The sequence below is a fragment of the Oncorhynchus tshawytscha genome, linkage group LG05, assembly GCF_018296145.1.
Source record: "Oncorhynchus tshawytscha isolate Ot180627B linkage group LG05, Otsh_v2.0, whole genome shotgun sequence".
In the NCBI taxonomy this organism is placed as follows: domain Eukaryota; kingdom Metazoa; phylum Chordata; class Actinopteri; order Salmoniformes; family Salmonidae; genus Oncorhynchus; species Oncorhynchus tshawytscha.
Genome location: NC_056433.1, coordinates 47,233,804 through 47,258,066, shown reverse-complemented (window position 1 = coordinate 47,258,066; position 24,263 = coordinate 47,233,804). Strand labels below are relative to the sequence as shown.

The 24,263-nt window shown below is 43.9% G+C and overlaps 1 protein-coding gene across 2 annotated transcripts in view; it reads left to right on the top strand.

Moving 5' to 3' along the window:
- Positions 1 to 219: 219 nt before the first annotated feature.
- LOC112250683 (calcium/calmodulin-dependent protein kinase type IV) overlaps positions 220 to 24,263 on the top strand; it is a 29,801-nt gene continuing 5,757 nt past the window's right edge. The window contains exons 1-8 of one of the 2 annotated variants that reach the window (XM_024421033.2): positions 220 to 853; positions 987 to 1,128; positions 3,917 to 3,995; positions 4,073 to 4,135; positions 4,435 to 4,517; positions 5,182 to 5,254; positions 23,404 to 23,494; positions 24,076 to 24,150. In XM_024421033.2, the coding sequence (XP_024276801.1) occupies positions 1,022 to 1,128; positions 3,917 to 3,995; positions 4,073 to 4,135; positions 4,435 to 4,517; positions 5,182 to 5,254; positions 23,404 to 23,494; positions 24,076 to 24,150 (571 nt within the window). In that variant the 5' untranslated portion in view covers positions 220 to 853; positions 987 to 1,021. Of the gene's footprint in view, positions 1,129 to 3,916; positions 3,996 to 4,072; positions 4,136 to 4,434; positions 4,518 to 5,181; positions 5,255 to 23,403; positions 23,495 to 24,075; positions 24,151 to 24,263 lie in introns of both variants that reach the window. The other variant, XM_024421032.2, reaches the window with a different exon arrangement.

The window sequence follows — 24,263 nt, the reverse complement described above, 5'->3', positions numbered from 1 at the left end:
ACCCTATACAATGCCATATGTGGACCAAGGCTTTACAGGTGGGATACACGCGTAATAACATGGTTTTGATTGACTGTTTTGTGTACCAATTGCAGCGCAGATAGTGATTGTGGTGAAAATGCAACTGATTGGAAGAAATCTGTGGAGGGCGTGGAGCTGAGATTCCCTCTAGCCCCCCAACACCGAAAACACCAGCCTAACCGCCACCACCTACCCAACCCAAACCGAGGATGAAAGAAATACCAAATATTGTATAGCGAGCAGATCATTGGATGGGCGTTCATAAAGACCAATAGTGCAGCCTGCATCTGCCGCGAGACGAAATCTATATTTTGCCAAATTGTAAGACAGCAACTACATAAACATATTGACGGATCATGATTTAATTAGTACCATAAAGCTTTCTACCTCGGACCATGGAATATTCTAACCTCAGACGCTACTGGTATCATGGACAATTGAGGTGGTTCGTTGCATGATATAGTGATGTTTTAATCAGTGAGCTGTCGTGGGTGGGATTGTGCTGCAGAAGATCAAAGCCTAGGCTACTAGGTTTATGGATTCGGGCACTCACACAGGGAGGCCTGATGGAAGCTGCGACACATTTGGATATGGCACAGTAAACTTCGAGTAAAGGATAGCTATGAATGCGCGAATGAAATTGTGTCGATATATTGCAATAATAGAATAATAATGGCTGTTTTTTTGTAATGTGGTATATAGCATAGTGACTAAGGGTGAGATGTAAAGCCGAAGCCTGCAGGATTTTGATATCGGAGCTAACTATATATTTCGCTGCTTTACTGGAAACGTAAACATCCGGATTATTTTTGATCTTTGACTTAATATAACGGTGAGAGAAGTTAACCAACTACAACTCAACAACACAGGACTAATGCCTTCTCTTCCTTCTATTTAAACGGAGAATTACGATTTAATCTTAAAAAGAGGGCAAGTAGTGTGAGTTTGGGCTTTGCGCTCCTCAGGAATCCTGTGTGTTGTGTGATTGGCCAACATCAACATGCCAACCTCACGCTCCGGTGCCACCCCGGTGGAATACTGGGTCGATGGCTCGCGCCGAGATGTCTCCATGGATGAATTTTACACCATGGGTCCAGAACTGGGAAGGTAGAGTACTGTAGTTTGTGCCTTTATTGACTCCAATGCATGCAGTAAATACCACCAGCATCATGACCTTCATGACTATCAAAAGGGCTTGCTTCTGGTTCATGTAATGCAGAAAAACATATCAGTGGAATTTCATCCAATAGTATATCATTAGGTTATGGCTATAGCTAGAGTGTACATTTTAAATTACCATGTTTACAATTTCAGTATTTATCTACTGTGTATTACACATGGATTAGGTTTGATTCTCTGACAGAACACATATTTTAGACCAGTTCAGAACGAGGTATCAATTGCATATGCATAGTTCAGCACCATGGATAGCGCCTCCTGTTAACAAGTGACAATTTCTCTCCCATCATCTCACCTCATAAGTAGCCTACTAACCTTGATGCCAAGACACAATCAACATGTGTCAAAACATGATCTTCACTCTGTCAGAGGGGTAAACAGCCCACTGTGTTTGCTATGGATATGACCTCTCATTGTAATGGGAGCAACACATGGCTTAGCACTGGACAACAGTGAAACGTGAAGGGATTAGTGCAAGTATGGAGGAAACAGGTGTTACGGACCATTTTCAGAGGCTCTATATGGAATCTCCCACTACCTCTGACCCCTCCCCTCCATCCACACGAGTCTGGCTTAAATACACTCTAACATCACATCCAGATTGACAATGTCAACATGTCAATATTTGTCACTTGGAGTGGGTGTCAGTGGTCTGTTGAAGTTTGGGGGTCTGACTGACAGATGGAGTGGCAATTGGAGCCCTTCTGGGTATTCATGCGTTTGATGAAGACATTCGTCAGCAGGCGTAAACAACGATATCCCACCATGTCCATGGTTCTGACTCAAAACACCGGCTCACTGTAATTGCTAATTCACACTAAAGGGGGAAAAATAATCTATGCCAAGCAGAGCTGTACTGGGCTGGCCTGGTTGCACATCTTCCGTAGTTGCTGGGACAGTGTGAGAGAATATCTGAAACGGCACAGTGCAGTTAGGGTTGGCCATATAATGTGAATCAGGTGTCATATTTCCGTTGGATATACTGTGGAACAGTATGCAGCACCAATTTATCTGTGCCTTTATATGAAACCTTATTTCACGCCACACTTAAATGTATGTAACAGTTCTCTTCTCCTCACCCGCAACTGCATGTATAATGGACAGGCACCAATTTTGTCCCTTCGGGAGTTCCGTGTGAGACAGCAGGGAGAGATCTCACTGTCAGTGGTATAACAAACTGTATACCAAGTGTTCAGAAAGCTGTCCGCACGTCCCTTTACAGGACTCAAACCCATAACACTAGATCCAAATCAAATGATATGTTTATTACTTAAAGTAGGGCCACCGTTTGCTAGAATTAGCAGTAACAATTGAACACCAACAGCGCATATTGACTCAGATACGGACGTTTACTGAGGGAATCATCTGTGATCGACATTTGAGGATCCATCTACAAGTCGGCAGATCGATCGTAAACAATAGGCCAGTTCAGCCACTGGTACTTGCTTCATGCACGTAAACATACACAGCCTACTCTCAGCTTCCCCCAGCCTCCACATATAAGGGTGTGCACAGTTGTTAGGGGTCTACTTTTCAAGGAGAGTTGTCCTGGTTACCAAGGAGACCCTACAGCTATGAGAGTGGTGTCGAGAGGGCTGGGGGATGATTATGCCTGGATTGTTTTAGCAGTAGCAGGAAACAGGGAATCATTTCCTAAGCAGGGCAAATGCCGAGTGCCCCCATAGGGATACTACTGAGGGGAAGTCCCAGATTAGATAGCTGCTGGCTGCTGCCAGTACTCCCTCCTTATTCCACTGTGTGGTTTTATTCTGACCGCCCTCTTAATAACGACCTAGTTCAGTTTTACACAATCGACATCTGATTCTAATTGACCAAAATACCAGTTATGCTGGCGGTATTGAATAGTAATGATTGTACACATGTACATATCGATGGCTCACTTAATGATGGTATACCGGTATCGAAGCGGATTAGTAAATCCCGAGAATATACTATTGCTACAAAGGCCTCTATTTCTTCAACGGCTCAACTGAATTTGAACACACATTGATAAAAAAAAATACCCCTTTCAATGTTGAGATACACCAAAATACAGATATGAAACAGTGGGACTCTACTGATGAACGTATATCATATAGATAGAGCACCAGAACACATAACCGTCTGTATGTGTGAGGTCATATAGACTGTTCAAGTGAAGCAAGATACATGTGGTGCTCTAGTTGTCCTAGGCAACCCACAGCTCTGCTGCTGCTGTGTCTTCTGCTGCTACTGCTTTCCCTAGTTCGAACTAATAAAGATACACGCTGGGCCTGGGCATTATCTCTAGATTCCCAAGTCGATTTAAAAGCAACAGACAACACGAGACACAGCCCAGTCACGTATTAACAGATTACTCGCAGTTTCAGCTCGTACTTAGTGCTACCCTCTACCCTCTCATGTAAATCGTGCCATGGCTTTAAAATACTTTCCTTTCCTGTATGTTTTCCTCCACAACTGTTTGATTTATCAGTGTTAGCAATAAGCATGTAGATGGATGCTGCATCGAATGGTTCACCGTGGAGTTGTTATTGTAGTGCTTGAGGTGGATGTCAGCTTTTGAGTGTTACGTTTGATGAGCAAATGACATTATACTTACTTATGATTCATAAGTAGTTCATGAGTAGAACCTGAGATACAATGCTGAATCATTGCCCCATGGAGAGAACCATTTCAATCGTAGCCGTCGACGTTGACCGATTGACCTTCTTCCTAGGGGGGCCACGTCAGTGGTGTTTCGCACGGAGGAGAAGAAGACACAGAAGCCCTATGCTGCAAAGGTCCTCAAGAAGACTGTGAGTCCATCGGCCATTTTATAGTTACACTGACAGGATGATAATGGGGGCTCTCATTCTCGTTCTTCCCATTTCAGATCGACAAGAAAATAGTGCGGACTGAAATTGGTGTCCTGCTGCGACTTTCCCACCCGAATATTGTAAGAGGTCACTTTATTTGATCCAATACGCCGCTTATAAACGTTGAAATGTTATCTTTTCTCAGGCCATGATGGACATGAACAATAGTGGTGACTTGTAGGATACTAGCAACTCCAATGTTTTTGATATGTTGTATTGTTAAAAAAATAAAAAAATAAAAAACATTTCTAAGAATGTGAATTAAAGGAACATTAATGGGGACCTTAGTAACATTAATGTTTTTTATTATGTCTTTGTCAACATTTTTGGCGAGTTCTCAATCTCGTCTTCCCCTCTACCTGTGGCTTTTGGACCTCAGATCCGCCTGAAGGAGATCTTTGAGACAGAGACAGACATCGCCCTCATCTTGGAGCTGGTAACTGGAGGGGAACTCTTTGACAGGTGCATAAGCCCAAAATATACCACCCTTACGATCCCCGTCTCAACCCTATATCCCTGCTGAAATTGGTTTCACTTCGGCGGGGCCAGAGGTGGAGTCAGTGGCCTCACTCAGTCCCCCTGTTCCATTGGCCTGCTTTGTCATTAGCAGCAATTTATGACACAGGCGTTATTGAGATGTAGAGCATAAAAGGAATAGAAAATTATGTTTGTAATGGCCCTCACCAGCACTGTTGCCAGGAAACCGATTAGAACACTGTGGTTTGAGCAAATACCCCACCCATCTGTAAAACTCATCATGAATAATCAATATGAGTCTGTTTCTCAATTTTTAAAATTGTTTTTGTATAATAGCCAAATTAAATTGTCTGTTAAACTCATTATCCTCCTATCATCTTATAGGCTTATGAATGTTTGACAGTAACAAGTACCTATTATCGCGACTGACAATACCAGCATAGCAATATTTCTTCCGTGGCAAAAAATGAAAACACAAAGCACACTATTTGGTCCTTTAAAAACCTAGTGTTTGTAAAACACTGTGTGCTGTAGCTTGGAAAATAAATACATGTGACTCTGGATGACAACATAATGATGTTTGTTCCCAACATTAGGGCTGTTTTCCTAAATATAGTGTTTGACCGTTAGGCTCTTTCTGCCCTTTTAGGATTGTGGAGAGAGGCTACTACAGTGAGAGAGATGCTGCCCATGTCATCAAGCAGATTCTGGAGGCAGTGGCGGTAAGATATGTGATTGAATGGACACTGATGGGCTATGGAGTAGAAATGTGCCTTATTTCACCAAATGCTTTGGAATTTGCTAAGAATTCTGAGATGCACAGCACCCCCCTCTGTGCAGAGAAGAGAGAGTAGAGACGCTGTTGCTGCAATATGTTGTCTTTCACTATGGTGGCAATCATCTTAATACTTATTTTTCTTAAAACTGCATTGTTGGTTAATAAGGGCTTGTAAAAGTAAGCATTTCACTGTGAGGTTGTATTCGGGCGCACGTGACAAATGAAATTTGATCTGCAGTAGCTTCAATAGAAAACAGGTCAACATGGAGCTGAGAGACTTTTCAGTGTTGTCATTTTGATGAGGCTTGTTCAGTTGAGACAGGTCTCTTATCCGTACTTTGCATAGGGACATGCGCATACTTTTAGGCTTAATATTCCATTTGTTTCAGGTTTGGTCTTATCTGTGTCCAGCACTGCACACACTTCTAAAGTCTAATCGCATTTTAGCATAAAGTTCAATATGCTTCCTATTTCACATTTCCAGTGAGCTAGTATGTGCAGTCAGTCACTGCGCTCTGTTGCAGGCAGCGCTGAGCCCTGTTGCAGGCAGAATGATATCTCCCAAAAATAGAGCATGATTATTTTGTCAGTGGAAAAATGCCACTAAACATTGTTTTGGGGTTTAAGACTTGGCAATGGCACCAATGAATGTTAACCAGAAGATTAGTGTGAGAGCCTTTATTTAGAATGTATTGTAATCCCAGAATACAAGCAGCTAAGGGCTTGGCTGGACACAGACACACACACACACACACACGTGGTAGATGTGGGTCAGATGTAGCATCGGTCTCAGCTAGAGGAATGACGGATGTGTGTGTGTGAACGTACTTGTGTTTGAGTGACTGTGTGTGTGTGTGTATCCGTGCGTATGTGTGTTTGGTGAGCTGAAAGTGTGAAATAATCCTCTCAGAGAGCCATAGCAATTCTTTTTAACAGCCTCTTAATCTTCTGACCAAGAGAGGCAGCAGGCAGCAGGAATGTGGGCTGCCTGTTATGTAACAGTGCTAGCGAGTGCGTGCCTGTGTGATCAAGCCGCTGCTGTGATGCCCATATGGCCACTGCTTTCGTTTTCTAAATAAGGATGTGACAAGTGGAGAATTAAAAAAATTGTAAACAGCAATTTATCTATCGCTTTTCCCAGTTTAGAATTGTATGCATTTTTCTTATCGCTCCATATGAATTCGCAATGCAAAATATGGTCCTACTGCATCCTATTGCATATGACCACTAGGGGGCAATGACGTTCTTTCTACTCGACAACAGAGCTCGCCTTGTAGATACACACAGCGAGGCGTGGCTTAATGTGGCCACGCCCCCCGAGTAGGGTACTCCCGTTACTCCCATGTAATTAGCCTAACTTTGGTGTCATCCCAAGATAACTAGTGACGCTTTTTTGTCGTTTCAAGAAACGTTTTCAGCAGCTTCACGTGTCGTTGTTAACACACTTGGCAGTCACAACAACAAACGATTTGCATGATACTTATTCTGCCACTCCAATTTGTTACCCGACCTGCTAACACTGACAGTAAAGCTGCCACATTATACTTAAGTCACTGTTTGTTAACCCTTAGCGTTTTCGCCGGTTAGCTGACTGGCTAGTGAGAGAAGTTCATCTCTATCTAATTCGCTAGTCTTAGATATGTCGCGCAACTACTTCCCGTCTTTGCCTGCCCTTTGAACGGTTTAGGTACTTGGAAAAGTTTAATCCTGTTGGCTTGCCTATACAGTGCCTTCGGAAAGTATTTAGACTTCTTGACTTTTTCCACATTTTGTTACGTTACAGCCTTATTCTAAAATGGATATTTTTTTTTTAAAGCCTCAATCTATACCCCTTAATGACAAACCGAAAATAGGTTTTTATACATTTGTGCAAAAAACAAAAATACCACATTTACATAAGTATTCAGACCCTTGCTATGAGACACGAAATTGAGCTCAGGTGCATCCTGTTTGCATTGATCATCCTTGAGATGTTTCTACAACTTGATTGGAATCCACCTGTTGTGAATTCAATTGATTGGACATGATTTGGAAAGGCACACAACTGTCTATATAAGGTACCACAGTTCACAGTGCATTTCAGAGCAAAAACCAAGCCATGAGGTCAAAGGAATTGTCCGTAGAGCTCCGAGACACAGTGGCCTCCATCATTCTTAAATGGAAGAAGTTTGGAACCCCCAAGACTCTTCCTAGAGCTGGCCGCTTGGCCAAACTGAGCAATCAGGGGAGAAGGGTCTTGGTCAGGGAGGTGACCAAGAACCTGATGGTCACTCTGACAGCTCTAGAGATGGGAGAACCTTCCAGAAGGACAACCATCTCTGCAGCACTCCACCAATCAGGCCTTTATGGTAGAGTGAAGCCACTCCTCAGGAAAAGGCACATGACAGCCAACTTGGAGTTTGCCAAAAGCACCTAAAGACTCTCAGACCATGAGAAACAAAATTCTCGTCTGATGAAACCAAGATTAAACTCTTTGGCCTGAATGCCAGGCGTCATGTCTGGAGGAAACCTGGCACCATCCCTACTGTGAAGCACGGTGATGGCAGCATCATGCTGTGGGGATGTTTTTCAGTGGCAGTGGCACTGGGAGACTAGTCAGGATCGAGGCAAAGATGAATGGAGCAAAGTACAGTGAGATCCTTGATGAAAACTTGTTCCAGAGTACTCAGGTCCTCAGACTGTGGCGAAGGTTCACCTTCCAACAGGACAACGACCCTAAGCACACAGCCAAGACAACGCAGGAGTGTCTTCGGGACAAGTCTCCAAATGTCCTTCAGTGGCCCAGCCAGAGTCCGGACTTGAACCCAATCGAACATCTCTGGAGAAACCTGAAAATAACTGTGCATCAACACTCCCCATCCAACCTGACAGAGCTTGAGAGGATTTGCTGAGAAGAATGGGAGAAACTCCCCAAATACACGTGTGCCAAGCTTATAGTGTAGTGTCACACCCAAGAAGACTTGAGGCTGTAATCGTTGTCAAAGGTGCTTCAACAAAGTACTGAGTAAAGGGTCTGAATACTTATGTAAATGTGTTTTTTATTTTTTATTATGCGGTATTTGTGTAGATTGACGAGGGGAAAAAAACAATTTAATACATTTTAGAATAAGGCTGTGACCTAACAAAATGTGAAAAAGTCAAGGGGTCTGAATACTTTCCAAAGCCACTGTATGTGCTTTCAACTTGCTGTAGACCAGCTGGGGAGATAGCCCTACCAAATGGCCCAAAGTAGCCTTCCACCTACTTGGTGGAATTTCCAGGTTTACACAGACAATACACATAAGCTAGTTAGATACAAACAAGTGTTAGCTAGCGACTTACCGGTGTTGAAGTGCTTCGAACACACATAGATGTATCAAGTAACCGGAGCCCACAGCTTTCCATCATTACCGCGGCGTACAGTCTGAAATCATGAGGTTCGTTTAGCCTGGTCCTTAGGCAGTTGATGAAACTTAATTTGGTGGTCTTTTCTCCTACTATTGTTCAAACAAACAAAACGGTATGCAACAGGTGAATAATGATAAGTGAGAAAGTTACAGATGCACAAATATCATACCCCCAAGACATGCTAACCTCTCACCATTACAATAACAGGGAAGGGGGGTGTATGCTATTTATGCCTCTAACTTTCTGACTCGTCGTTATCCGTAATCATGGTAGCCTCCACATGTAGACACCCAAAGTCAGTAAACTACTTGCTAGATATCAATCAAATCTGGTATGTTTGTCATTGTAGTGAAATACTCCTTCTATGGAGGTTTTCGTATTGATATAGAACAAGACAAAAACAGCAATGCTTCGCCAATGGGACCTTAAACATGCTTTAAGGCACCTGTATTTATTTGTTTATACCATAAAGAGCTTTCTGAAAAATTGCTGGAAAAAAACTGAAGTAATTGCAAAAGAGGACCAGAATTTATGATATGAATAATCAAGGACTTGGGACTATAAGGTTATATCCAGTGGCATCATTAGACCTGGGCTTCAGAGGTTTTTGATCCAGCCACGAACCTTTCAGAGGTAAAAAGGTCTGATATGAGTTTCCGTAACCACACATCACTTGCTCTATATGCAGTATTAAAAAACATGTTTTACTGACAAATTATAGAACAGAGCAAATATTGATATTCAGAACTTCTTCCGAAAGAGTGGCAAAAAAAAGCTAGCAGGTTGAGCAAGTTGAGGCAGCAATGAATGAGGTGGAGGGCAGAAAAGCCAGAAAGAATTCGCCACAGGTTTATAGCTAACGAGCTAGTCTCTCCCAACATAAAGGTTGGCTAATGCTAATAAGCTAGCGCTAGCACTCAGCATCCTTAAACTATTGGGTGTCAGAGTTATTTAACAGTATATAGTGAATGAGCGAGCAAAGAATGTCGATACAAGTCATGATATTAAGACAAAGTGTTTATTTCCAGCAAGTGTATTTGATGGGTTTCGTATCTGTAGCTAGCGTGTCGAGCTCAGACCGAAGATAATGTTTTGGGACTTCTGATAGTGTGGACTGAAGCGGAACTTTACGACAACATTATATTTAACCCTGTTTAAAGTGGTAAAACTGACAAAGTAAAATAATCATACAGGCCGTATTCCATTCTACAGGTAAACATGCATAGCTCATGTCTGTTATTTCCATATAGGCTATGTAACTATTTTTAAAAAACTGCCATTTATTCACTTCGTGAAATGATTTAATTGAGATTTTATTTTTATTACTCTTTTCATTCACTTAGCTAATTACTTTTTCTGTTGTTGCATTGTCGAAAGGTGATCCTGCAAGTATGCATTTCATTGCTCTGTGCACTCCATGTATAACATGTGTATGTGACGAATAATCAAACTTGAACTTAGAAGGGAAGGGCAGCCATGAAGAGAGGGGAAAAGATGGCCAGCTTTGTGGTTCGACTGAAGGTGAACAAAACAGTGAAAAATACAGAGGCCCTTAAGTTATCCTCAAAAGGTTATGTAATCTTAACATCTCAAATGACCTGGTAGAAGTGACCAAATGAAATGAATAATAGAGGTCTTATAACTTATTCCATTGTACAGGTACATTTTTTTGTGCTCATGTCTCTTTATATTCATATAGTCTAGGGGCTATGTAGCTTCTTATCTATCATGTTTGGAGTTGTGTTGCACTGTTACGTAGACACGACATTTTTTCCTTACAGATGACTTGCCCTGGTCGTGTCAGTATACGGTAACTGAAAAACCTGAAACGAACTATAAATTGTAGAAATTCATATACAAATATTAAAAGCATTTAATGAGAACTAAGAGGTGTGCAACATGAAAATATTGTCCAATTTACATGTGTAATTTATTGACGGTCCCTAACTAGCCCCAGAGATAGGCTATCCAAAGTCAAAGTCAGGTCGCACACCAGCCAGCTGAAGCTAATTGGTGAAAAAGATTGGCTAACTCCTCCCACCTTGCGAACACACACACACCCACATCAAATCACAACCCCGAAACCAGCTCGCGTTTAATTTCAGCCATGGCCGCTAGCCTTTGTTAATGAACCAAATCTGAAACGAGGCCAAATCAAGACGTGTAGTCGCCCTTTAAAACTAACTAAATGACATGTTTCACCCCTACCTTTCTAGCTTTCAGATGAGCAAAGGAGGACAGATGAGAACAGCAATCTAGTGGAACACTTACAACAGCAGCAGCCAGGGGCAAATGGTAGGGAAAAGGATGATTTAGGTGACCCAGACACAGGCCCAAAACAAGTTCAGCTACCCCAGTACCCCAAACTAGAGACACACTAGACACGACACAGAAACAGAAACAACAAAAGAAGAGGAAATGATGGAGAGTGAAACCAGACAAGACACATAGACAGCAATAGAAGAATAGGATATGATGGAGAGACACCAGAAGAACAGAACAGGCCATAAGAGAAAAGGATAGACATAGGAGACAGTAACAAACAAGACACTGAGACAGCAACAGAAGAGGGCACATGGAAAGAGAATATAGGTGGATTGAGCACAGAGACAGTCACACTTCATGCTTCTCTATAGGTTTTAATTCAGTTTTATTTGCACAAAATATAAGAGCTGAAATACAGACAGTGAAAAAGTAAAACATGGTTTACAAATCATTTGCAGGTGAGGTGAAAAAGCCTGTGAAATTACTATTAAAAACAGTTGTTTACTTTTATCCCCCATGCTGGCTTTGGGCTAAGCCCCCAATGTCTTCTATCTGTATGGTTCTGAGATATTTTGCAAGTCTCAGATCTCAGAACTGCTTTGCGATGTCTTCCGCTTTCATGACTCAAAAAAGTACATCACAAATATTTGATTGACAACCCAGCATTTTGATTGACAACCCAGCATTGTGTGATTGGATTGCAGATAGAACATTGTAGCACCAAGTTCAAAGGCTTCAACACATTTTTTCTCATCGTGAATAGATTTTTTTCACACATCTGACTTATCTCACACGTGAAGGACCTCCTAAAGAACAACTCTCTGTGAATAACACTGTTTTTGGGTCAGGGATTTTTTCTTAACATTAACAATCCCAATTCCGTTGAAGTTTTAACGTTCACACCTCTATTTCTAAAGCATGCTTAACACTGGTGGCTGTGTGGTGGGATACATCTTATCCATGTGTGCTCGCTCCAGGTGGGAGTGGGCGTCGGTGCATCAGGTGTTTATGAGTGTGTGTGTGTTCGCACGTGTGCATGACAGAGATAAGGGCTACTTTTACTTTCAGGATGTTGACATTTATGATTGCTGAGTGTATATGCTACCGCATGTATACATCATAACTGCCACGAAACAATCTTATGATGAAGCTGCACAGAACCAATACAGTTTATTGCTTCTTATTGTGTAATTACATGATTTCTTTATTTGGCATATAGCCTCCGTGCATAGGGCATTCTGTGGGGTTATGGAGCACCGTTAATAGGTTTTGAGTCATAAACACCTATGCAGGGGCACTTTTAATGATCGCAAGCAGATATAGAGGCCCAGCACTTTTTAATTACCGGCTATAAATCAATTTTCATTTCATACATGTTTTTCAGTAATAGGCCAATGAAATAGGCCAATTTAATCAATACTCCATGAAACCATGCAGGTATAAGTGACATAAGTGAGAACTAAGTTGGGGTCTCAACTTACTGTTGAGAGTTAGAATAGTAGAATACAAGTAGAAGGTGCAAGTTCGAATTTTGTTTGTGCATCAGGTATTTTTCTCTTATGTCAGTCATTGACAGTCATTCAGTTAGCCATGTCAGCTAACCATTTTTAGATTGGAAAATAGACTAGCCAGCCATCTAAACTTGTAGTAATACCGACCGGTCACACAGTGCGTGTGCCCAGGGGCCCTGACCTCCAGGGGGCCCCCCATTGATTTTGTTAGTCACTCTCACTCAGAAATCATGGCATAAGTCATGGAAAAATGGGTAGAATTGCAGGAAATTGACTTTAGAACGTCCAATTTTTCTCTCCTACGTCAAGAGGGGGGGTGGGGCACTAAAATGTTTTGCCCGTGCGGTGGGGGAGTAGAACCAGCCCTGACTAACCATGGCATTTTCCCCTCACATTTTTCAAAATGAGCCAAAAATTTCTCAACATAATTTATCCTCAAGTCTGTGTGAAACTAATCACCATAGAGAACACTCCCCCCCCATAATTCTGTGCATGCTGTATCTAAGCAGCCTGCTCCCACTCTGTTTTTTTTTGTCATCTCATTAAAAAACGACATCTGTCAAAAGCCCCGGTACACAAATTTAATAAACCATCGACACCGCCATGACTCATTCGTACACTTTAGGCCCTCCCCAGCCATCCCAGCCCGGCTAGTGCACAGCAGCACAGATTGTAATTTACAACCTTTCTCCCAGGCAGACAGAGAGCCAGAACATCTCAGGGGAGATGGGTTCAAAAGGTTCTGCGTGGAGGCCCATCAATAGCCAGCCTGGCAGGGGAGTGAAGAGTTTTCCATTAGAACTAATAGTAGTCAGGCTGGGCACTTACTGCCCATTCTAGCTACAGTAGCTGATGGCAGACTTTGGGGCTTAACCACAGGCTTTCTCGGAGACTTCGCTGGTTAATTTGCCGGAATGAGTCTGGGCGTTCACAGCCGGGAAGGGAAGTGTGCAATAATGACGAGAGCGTGGCGCCGCGTGGGTGTTGTTAGCCGCCCCGGGACTCACGGTGGAAACAGGGCTATATTTTGACTAGGTCATTATATGTCTCCTCCCAGGGCCTCTGTGTGTGGCTGATGAGGCCCAGTGGCATAGGTTACTAGAGAGGTCCTGACCTTATTACAATCATGTTGAGACCAGTAGTGGAAAAAGTACCCAATTGTCATACTTGAGTAAGAATAAAGATACCTTAATAGAAAATGAAAGTCACCTAGTAAAATACTACTTGAGTAAAAGTCTGAAAGTATTTGGTTTTAAAAGTACATGTAATTGCTCAATTATAGTTAAGTATCAAAAGTAAAAGTATAAACCATTTCAAATTCCTTATATGAAGCAAACCAGACGACACAATTGTATTGTTTTTTAAATTCACGAGAGCGTGGCGCGCTCCAACAATCAGACATAATTTACAAACGAAGCGTGTGTGTTTAGTGAGTCCGCCAGATCAGAGGCAGTAGGGATGACCAGGGATACTCTCTTTATAAGTGAGTGAATGGAATATTTTCCTGTCCTGCTAAGCATTGAACATTTTACAAGTACTTTTGGGTGTCAGGGAAAATGTGTAGAGTAAAAAGGACATTTTCTTTAGGAATGTAGTAAAGTAGAAGTAAAAGTTGTCAATAATATAAATAGTAAAGTACAGATACCTCAAAAATGACATAAGGAGTACTTTAAAGTCGGGGCTGTCCGTCTTCTCTTTACACACAAGTGTGACAGAGGTCTGCCTCTGTCATGGGGGTTCAACGTAAGGAACTAAAGTCTAATTCAATCATCAACAAATGAAGAGACCTGTCAGGGTCAACACTGCGGAGAGCTACATCTAAATAACGGACAACCTTAGTCCTACCTGAAGTGCAAGTCCAAGGAAATGTGTAATCCAATGGAAAATAATTCAAGTCAATAAATTAATTAATAATAATCAGGGTTGGGGAGTAACGGATTACATGTAAGGGATTAACAAAGAAAAATGGTAACTGTTACCAGCAAAAATATTGTAATCGGATTACAGATACTTTTGAAAAACTAGATTACTTCAAATTCAGAAAAGAAGTTTGCTAAATAGGCTTTTTTTTACGCTACAGTCCAAGCTGTGTCTTCCAATGGTATGACTGCTGTCAGCATCCAAAGATTATCCAACTTGAATAAATGCTTGGAGGTAAGGATGACAGCAGTTGTCACGTTCTGACCATAGTTCTGTTATTTTATTCTTTGTTTTAGTATGGTCAGGGCGTGAGTTGGGGTGGGCAGTCTGTTTGTTCCTCTATGTTGTTTTTTGAGTTCGGCCTAGTATGGTTCTCAATCAGAGGCAGCTGCCAATTGTTGTCCCTGATTGAGAATCATACTTAGGTAGCCTGGGTTTCACTTTTGGTTTGTGGGTGTTTGTTTCCGTGTGCGTGTTTGGGCCACACGGTACTGTTTCGGTTTTGTAAATTCACGTTGTCATTTATTGTTTAGTGTTCTGAGTTTTAATTTAAAAAATCATCATGAACACTTACCACGCTGCGCTTTGGTCCGATCCTTACTCCTCCTCAGACGAAGAGGAGGAAATCCGTTACAGAAACACCCACCACGAGGACCAAGCAGCGTGGTAACGGGCAGCAGCAGTGGCCGAAAACACAAGACTCCTGGACTTGGGAGAAAATTTTAGACGGCAAGGAACCCTGGGCACAAGCAGGGGAATATTGCCGCCCTAAAGCAGAGCTGGAGGCAGCGAAAGCGGAGAGGCGCCGGTATGAGGAGGCAGCACGGCAGCGCGTCTGGAAGCCCGAGAGGCAGCCCCAAAAATGTATTGGGGCGGGCACACGGGGAGTGTGGCAAAGTCAGGTAGGAGACCTGCGCCAACTTCCCGTGCTTACCGGAGAGCGAGAGGGACCGTGCAGGCACCGTGTTATGCGGTGGAGTGCACGGTGTCCCCGGTGCGTGTGCATAGCCCAGTACGGTACATTCCAGCTCCTTGTGTCGGCCGGGCTAGAGTGGGCATTGAGCCAGGTGCCATGAAGCCGGCTCTACGCATCTGGTCTCCAGTGTGTCTCCTCGGGACGGTGTACATGGCACCAGCCTTACGCATGGTGTCCCCGGTTCGCCAGCACAGCCCAGTGCGGGCTATTCCACCTCACCGCACTGGCCTGGCTACGGGGAGCATTCAACCAGGTAAGGTTGGGCTGGCTTGGTGCTCAAGAGCTCCAGTGCGCCTGCACGGTCCGGTCTATCCGGTGCCACCTCCACGCACCAGCCCTCCGGTGGCAGCCCCCCGCACCAGGCTGTCTCTCCGTCTCCTCCCTACAGGTGCTCCCGCCTGCCCAGCGCCGCCAGAGTCTCCCGTCTGTCCTGAGCCGCCAGAGCCGCCAGTCTGTCCTGAGCCGCCAGAGCCGCCAGTCAGCCGGGAGCCGCCAGTCAGCCGGGAGCCGTCAGCCAGCCGGGAGCCGTCAGCCAGCCGGGAGCCAGCCGGGAGCCGCCAGAGCCGTCAGCTAGCCGGGAGCCGCCAGAGCCGTCAGCCAGCCGGGAGCCGCCAGAGCCGTCAGCCAGCCAGGAGCCGCCAGCCAGCCAGGAGCCGCCAGACAGCCAGGAGCCACCAGAGCCGTCAGTCAGCCAGGAGCCGCCAGAGCCGTCAGTCAGCCAGGAGCCGCCAGAGCCGTCAGTCAGCCAGGTGCCGCCAGAGCCGTCAGTCAGCCAGGAGCCACCAGAGCCGTCAGTCAGCCAGGAGCCGCCAGAGCCGTCAGTCAGCCAGGAGATGCCAGAATCGCCCTTCACTCCGGAGCTGCCGGAGTCTCCCGCCTGTCCGGCGCTGACGGAATCTCCCGTCCATTCGGGACCCGTGGCGAGGGTCCCCAGTCGGAGGTCGGCGGCGAGGGTCGCTGCTCTTAAGAGGCCACGGGGTGGTTGAGGAGGCAGACAAAAACTATGGTGAAGTGGGGTCCACGTCCCGCGCCAGAGCCGCCACCGCGGACAGACGCCCACCCAGACTCTCCCGTATAGGTTCAGGTTTTGCGGCCGGAGTCCGCACCTTTGGGGGTCACACTGCTGCTCTCTCATTTAGCTATTTGCGCCTTAAGGATTGTGGTTGTTGTGGACGGCTGTTCACGAATCTAAATGTGTATTTCAACCCAATAATGGTTGCATTCAAGAAGTTTAAGCTGCCTATCAATCATTGTTTTTGAAACCAGTGGACAACCAGTGAAAAATGTGCCCTTGCAACTGCTGCTAATAAGTCTAATGCCTTTTAAGGGGAAAGTAATCAAAAATTAACTGAATGTAATCAGATTATGTTACTGAGTTTAGGTAATCCAAAAATTACATTACTGATTACAATTTTGGACAGATAACTAGTAACAGTAACAGATTACAATTAGAAAGTAACCTACTCAACCCTGTTAATAATCCAACAAAAATATTAAAGGTCCAATGGAAACAAATAAAATTTTATTTGTCACATACACATGGTTAGCAGATGTTAATGCCAGTGTAGCAATATGCTTGTGCTTCTAGTTACGACCATGCAGTAATATCTAACAAGTTATCTAACAATTTCACAACAACTACATTATACAAGTGTAAAGGAATGAATAAGAATATGTACATACAAATATATGGATGAGCGATGGCCGAACGGCAAGATGCAGTAGATGGTATAGAGTACAGTATATACATATGAGATGAGTAATGTAGGGTATGTAAACATTATATAAAGTGGCATTGTTTAAAGTGGCTAATGATACATTTATTACATCCAATTTTTAATTATTAAAGTGGCTAGCACTCAATGTTAGTGATGGCTGTTTAACAGTCTGATGGCCTTGAGATAGAAACTGTTTCAGTCTCTCAGTCCCTGCTTTGATGCACCTGTACTGACCTCGCCTTCTGGATGATAGCGGGGTGAACAGGCAGTGGCTCGGGTGGTTGTTGTCCTTGATGATCTTTTTGGCCTTCCTGTGACATCAGGTGGTGTAGGTGTCCTGGAGGGCAGGTAGTTTGCCCCCGGTGATGCGTTGTGCAGACCTCACTACCCTCTGGAGAGCCTCACGGTTGTGGGCGGAGCAGTTGCTGTACCAGGCGGTGATACAGCCCAACAGGATGCTGTTTGTGAGTGTTTTTGGTGACAAGCCAAATTTCTTCAGCCTCCTGAGGTTGAAGAGGCACTGCTGCGCCTTCTTCACCACGCTGTCTGTGTGGGTGGACCATTTCAGTTTGTCCGTGATGTGTAGGCCGAGGAACTTAAAAAACTTTCCACCTTCTCCACTACTGTCCCGTCGATGTGGATAGGGGTCTGCTCCCTCTGCTGTTTCCTGAAGTCCACGATCATCTCCTTTGTTTTGTTGACATTGAGTGTGAGGTTATTTTCCTGATACCACACTCCGAGGGCCCTCACCTCCTCCCTGTAGGCTCGTCGTTGTTGGTAATCAAGCCTACCGTTTTAGTGTCGTCTGCAAACTTGATGATTGAGTTGGAGGTGTGCATGGCCACGCAGTCATGGGTGAACAGGGAGTGCAGGAGAGGGCTGAGAATGCACCCTTGTGGGGCCCCAGTGTTGAGGATCAGCGGGGTGGAGATGTTGTTTCCTATCCTCACCACTTGGGGGCGGCCTGTCAGGAATCCAGGAGGGTACTATGGTGTTAAATGCTGAGCTGTAGTCGATGAACAGCATTCTTACATAGGTATTCCTCTTGGCTAGATGGGTTAGGGCAGTGTGATTGCGTCGTCTGTGGACCTATCGGGGCGGTAAGCAAATTGGAGTGGGTCTAGGATGTCAGGTAGTGTGGAGGTGATATGGTCCTTGACTAGTCTCTCAAAGCACTTCATGATGACGGAAATGAGTGCTACAGCTCGATAGACATTTAGCTCAGTTATCTTAGCTTTCTTGGGAACAGGAACAATGGTCGCCCTCTTGAAGCATGTGGGAACAGCAGACTGGGATAAGGATTGATTGAATATGTCCGTAAACACACCAGCCAGCTGGTCTGCGCATGCTCTGAGGACGCGGCTAGGGATGCCATCTGGAGCGGCAGCCTTGCGAGGGTTAACACGTTTAAATGTTTTACTCACGTTGGCTGAAGTGAAGGAGAGCCCACAGGTTTTGGTAGCAGGCTGTGTCGGTGGCACTGTATTGTCCTCAAAGCGAGCAAAGAAGTTGTTTAGTTTGTCTGGGAGCAAGACATCGTGGTCCGCGACGGGGCTGGTTTTCCTTTTGAGGTCCGTGATTCACTGTAGACCCTGCCACATACCTCTCGTGTCTGAGCTGTTGAATTGGCTCTATAAACATTTCCACCAAAGCAGTGTGGAGTATGAGATAAAACAATGCTAGGCTCTCTCCAAACAATGAGGGAGTTTAATTAAGATTACCGGGCTATGGCGTGAACGGGCAAAAGTGGTGAGGGAGGAGCACGCTTCTCAAATCAAACAGTAATCTGCGCCGCTTGTTCACGTTGTTTACATTATGTAATTACAACCCATCGCAATTTTTGGAACTTGAGAAATACTGCCTCAAACACCTTAGTGATGTGTAAAATTAAACAAAATTAGACAAAATTAATTACAGATTTCTTGTCGTCTTAGATTCATTCTGGGGATTTTGAGGAAGTGAAATAGGCCTTTTCCTACCAGATAAGTTGTTTATTGCCTTAAGTTGCTCTTTTTTAACCTTTATTTTACTAGGCAAGTCAGTTAAAGAACAAAATCTTATTTACAATGACGGCCTAGGAACGGTGGGTTAACTGCCTTGTTCAGGGGCAGAACGACAGATTTGTACCGTGTCAGCTTGGGGATTCGATCCTACAACCTTTCAGTTACTAGTCCAATGCTCTAACCACTACCTGCCGCCCCTTCAGTTGCTCTTGAACACATTATTTTCATAGTTCCACCATTTAAGGGCAATGTTTCCTTTTATTTTCACTTGACGCTTTCATGGTAACCTTACAACACTGCAACCGATCCAGTAGTCAGAGTCGGAACTCTCTTGACTCTTGAGGAATAGGATGGTGAGAGCAGTCAGAGAGCTTCTGAGCTACTGCAGCAATGGGCCCCGTCTGTTAAGTCAATTTTAGATCAGGGGCTGCTCATTTAGAGTTTCAATTAAATCCTGCCAAGTGAAGCCCTGATTGGGCTGTGTCCCTCAGGTCTCACAGTGATAAAAATGGTATCCATGAGTTCACCTGACTCTGGGGAAGTACTGTATATACACTGTAAAGGGCTTCACTGCCAAAATCCCAAATTATTTTTAGGCTGCTCTGCTGCCTCTGACATTCTGCCTCTGACATTCTCTCTGTTCTTCAAGTGTCAACGCCTGTACAGATCTGTCATCTAGTCCACACAGTTGTGATCATTGACGTGAACATAAACTGATTTGTTCTTGTGGTAAAAGTGTGCTTAAGATGGACAAAATGTACTTGACTACCACTGACTGCGTATCTAAAGGTGACAGAACTCAACATCCAGCTACACAACTGTGGCAGCTTCTGGGTTGGGGTGCCCTTGATTACTAGGGCTATGACAATACATAGGCAGGTATTGTATTATTTATTTACTGACCTTTATTTTACCAGGTAAGATAACTGAGAACAAATTCTATTTTACAGCAACGACCTGGGGAAGAGTTACAGGGGCGAGAAATAAGCCAATTGGAAGCAGGGCATGATTAGGTGGCGGTGATGGTAAGAAGTCCAGATTGGGAATTTATCCAGGACATCGGGGTTCACACCCCTACTCTTACGCTAAGTGTCATGGGATCTTTAGTGACCACAGAGAGTCAGGATACCAGTTGTAACATCCCATCCTGAAAGACAAAAAAACCTATGCAGGGCAATATCCCCTTCACTGCCCTGGGATCTCCTTAGACCAGAGGGGAGAATGACTACTGGACCTCCAACACCACTTCCAGCAGCATCTGGTCTCCCATCCAGGGACTGACCAGGATCAACCCTGTGTAGCTTCAGAGACAAGCCAGCAGCTGGATGCAGAGTAGTATGCTGCTGGGTAGGGCTATAGCAATAACATTTATAACATCTACAGCAAGGCTGTCCAATCTTAATTAGTAAAGGACCGGTGTGGGGACAGGCTTTGGCTCCAACCCTAAACACTATTGAATTGTGACTCATTCAGAGATAAATCATGTTGTAACCTTGAGTATTGATCCAGTAGCATATTTCTGTCAGATGATTACTATTGATTTACAATCAGTCCAGGCTTGGCTCGGTCAAACAGTAATCAATGTCCCTGAGCTCTGCTGGCCTGTACCGTGGGGGAGGGTCAGAGATGGTAACCGCTTAGGATCTCACATATTGTAAAGCATGACTGAAAAGGTGGGAAGGACCCCATTTTGAAAGACAAAAATCTAAACTAAAATGCTAATGGGAAGAGAGACCATTTTTTAAAATGGTTGTTTTGGCATTTCAAAACGTCATTCCAAACTCATTTTGAAACAAGTGCCACACCGGCTTGCATTTGAACTGATCAGGGCCCGGTTTCCCAATAGAGATGAAACTTAGGCTTACAAGGGTTTTAACGATTTATCTTTCCTATAACAGCAGAAGATGTAGCAAGCGTTTCCCAAAACACCACGCAGAGAGAACGGTCGCAAAGTGTATTGTTGGAGCATGTGTCGATATTGACAGAATCGAAAGAAAGGGAGCGCCGCTCTCGGATCAGCTTTCTCCAGTTAAATCGTACCTTTAACATTCAAAATATTTCACAATACTGGCGACGGATCAGCTCCTAGAAAGTAATGACCACCTGCGGCTGCAAATATTGAGGCAGCTTATTCTAATACTTATCCAATAAAAATGCACTAAACGATGAACTTAGACATGTTCGACTTTCACAGAATGCATCACATTTATGTTTCAACTGTCAACAAGCTACTGGCACCTATATGCACGTATTTTGGGACTGTAATAGAATCCAGTCTTATTGGCATGAGGTTCATTCAGAAGATCTTAGATAATTAATTTGCTCTTTCACCGAACCTAAACCTACTTTATTTTGACTGTGACATTGTATTTGAGCCTGAATCTGAACGTCTATTTAGCCCCAAAATGAATTTTGCTGTTGAGTTCCACACCAGAAATACCATCTGTGAGGATGTGGCCTCTCTCCAGGCTTCTGCTATTCTTCCCCTAGAAAAACTCACTTTTGACCTGCACCAGAGGACTGAAAAGTTCTGGAAAACATGGTCTCCATTATGTAGAACACCGCCCATAAATGGCCCATATAAATGATACTGCTGTCTTTGAATTTTATGATATTTGTTTTACTGTATTTTTACTTAACTCCCTGTACTCTGTCTGTGTGGTGCGCTTCTTTTATTGTCTGTGTAAACCCTGATCAAATTAGAAAAAAAGGGACATTTAAATAAAGAGATAATTACAACTACAAAAAAACGTAGCCTTAAGATGCTTTTGGGAAACAGGGCCCAGGTCAGGTTTGACAACAGTACAGGGCCCGGTTTCCCAAAAGCATCTTAAGGCTACGTTCATTGTTAAGAACCTTCGTAGGAGCATCGTTTAAATCTTAGAGCTGTTTCCCAAAACCATCGTTATTAACGTTGCACTTGAAAATGCTCGTAATCTAACTCCTGCCTCAGACCACATATTGAACAGCTAAGTGTGTCGTTAGATGCTTTTTTATGCCCTTCCACGTAACTTCATACACAGGTCTCCGCTAAACATAGAATCACATGGTTTATCAATCTTTCTGTGACGCCGACAACTTCAGAACAAAATATGACTATAAATACAAAGCTGCCAGTGTCTTTGCAATTGATACAAACAAGCGACATATAAAAATATACTTTAAATAAAAACCGAGTTGAATGTAAATATAAACAGTAGGCTATAGGCCTATTTTTATTCATTTATTCCTTCCAATTTCGATCTCATTGCAGCAACTGCCCAAAGGGCTCGGGAGGCGAAGGTCAAGTCGTCCGTCCTCCAAAGCATGACCTGCCAAACCGCGCTAATTAACACCCGCCCGCTTCATCCGGAAGCCAGCCGCACCAACATGGAAACACCGTTTGACGACCGAGGTCAGACTGCAGGTGCCCGGCCCCGCCACAAGGAGTCGCTAGAGCGCGATGAGCCAAGTAAAACCCCAAGCGTACCGATGCACCAAGTCTGGAACCAACAGGACCCTGAGCACCTTCTATCCCCAAGCCTAAAGACCGCTAAATAGTTAGTTTAAGTGTTAACCAAATAGCTACCCAGACTATCTGCGTAAACCATTTTTTTTGCATCAGCTCTTTTCACCCATCACATACATTACTGTTTATTATCTATCCTGTTGTTTAGTCACTTTATTCATATCTACCTCAATTACCTCATACCCCTGCACTTCAGCTTGGTACTGGTACCCCCTGTATCTCGCCAAGTTATTGTTACTCATTGTGTATTTAATCCTTCTGTTCTTATCTCTATATTTTTCTCTCTGCATCCTTTTTTACAACAGATGAATCACATCATACCGTATAAGATCTTAGAGTTTTATTAGGTTAGGTTACACGATCAGGAAAAACTACGGGCCCCAGAATAGTTTTTCCCCCCCACCAAGCCACTGGGTTCTGTGGTGCCACTTCTGGGTGAATGGGAGTTTGAATCTGAGCTTCCTCGGCGTCAGAGAGGTCTCTAATGTACAAACACTGGTTCAGGAAAGCGTGAATAAGTCGCTTGAATATTTGCAGCCGTAGGTGGTAATATCTCGCTAGGTGCTGATCCCTCATCGGTATTGTGAAATAATTATAATGTTAAGGAAAGATTTGAATGGATGATGCTGATCTGAGCGCAGCACTCCCTTTCTTTCCATCCTTTCAGTATCGACACATGCTCCCAGCGACGCACTTCATTTGACATTTTTGGTCATTTCACAGGCGTTCTTATTCAGGGCGATTTACAGTCAGTGGATTCAACTAAGGTTGCAACTGTTTTGCTCTTTTGTGTTTTGTGTCACAGTATCTGCATGAGAATGGGGTGGTGCATCGTGACCTGAAACCGGAAAACCTTCTCTACGCTGACCTCTCCTTGGACGCCCGGCTTAAGATAGGTAACCACACGTACCTGTAGACTAAGGCTACAGAACTGACACCTTCCTTGATAAACGGACAATTTCCTAGCTAAATAGGTGGTGGCACTGACGGGGAGTGCCACCGTTTGCAGTTTGGTCAAAATATGAAAATGCCAAATGTTTTATTTATTTATTTATTCTCATATTTAGATGAGAAAATATTACTGGTAGGAGTTCTTGCAGGAATATGGCCTGGTCTGGGATCTGGACCTTAATATAATAATAAAAACACAAGTGTATATGACATTTAGCAGACACTTTTATCCAAAGTGACTTCCGGTAGTGCACGCATACATTGTTTTGTATGGGTGGCCACAGCGGGAATCAAACCCTAAATCCTGACGTTGTAAGCACCATGCTCGACCAACTGAGCCACACAGGACCAGACATTCCTGTGATATGGCATGTGTTACTTTGCTTTCTTTTGTAACTCCTGCCCATAATTCACAAGTAGTGGTCTTGTAAAGATCAACTATTCCTCTGTGGCATACAGTACATGAATGATACAGAATAAAAGACGATAAGGCCAATGAGACTAAACCCTTATCTGATCTTCACAGCTGACTTTGGCCTCTCGAAGATAATAGATGAACAAGTGACCATGAAGACGGTGTGTGGCACACCTGGATACTGCGGTGAGTTATGGAATAACAGTTATCCTAATGAGAATACAATTGTAGGATCAGGCTCGTACCAGTCTGTTGTTGTGTACTGTGTCGTGTGCTAGAGATGAGTCACACTACCATAC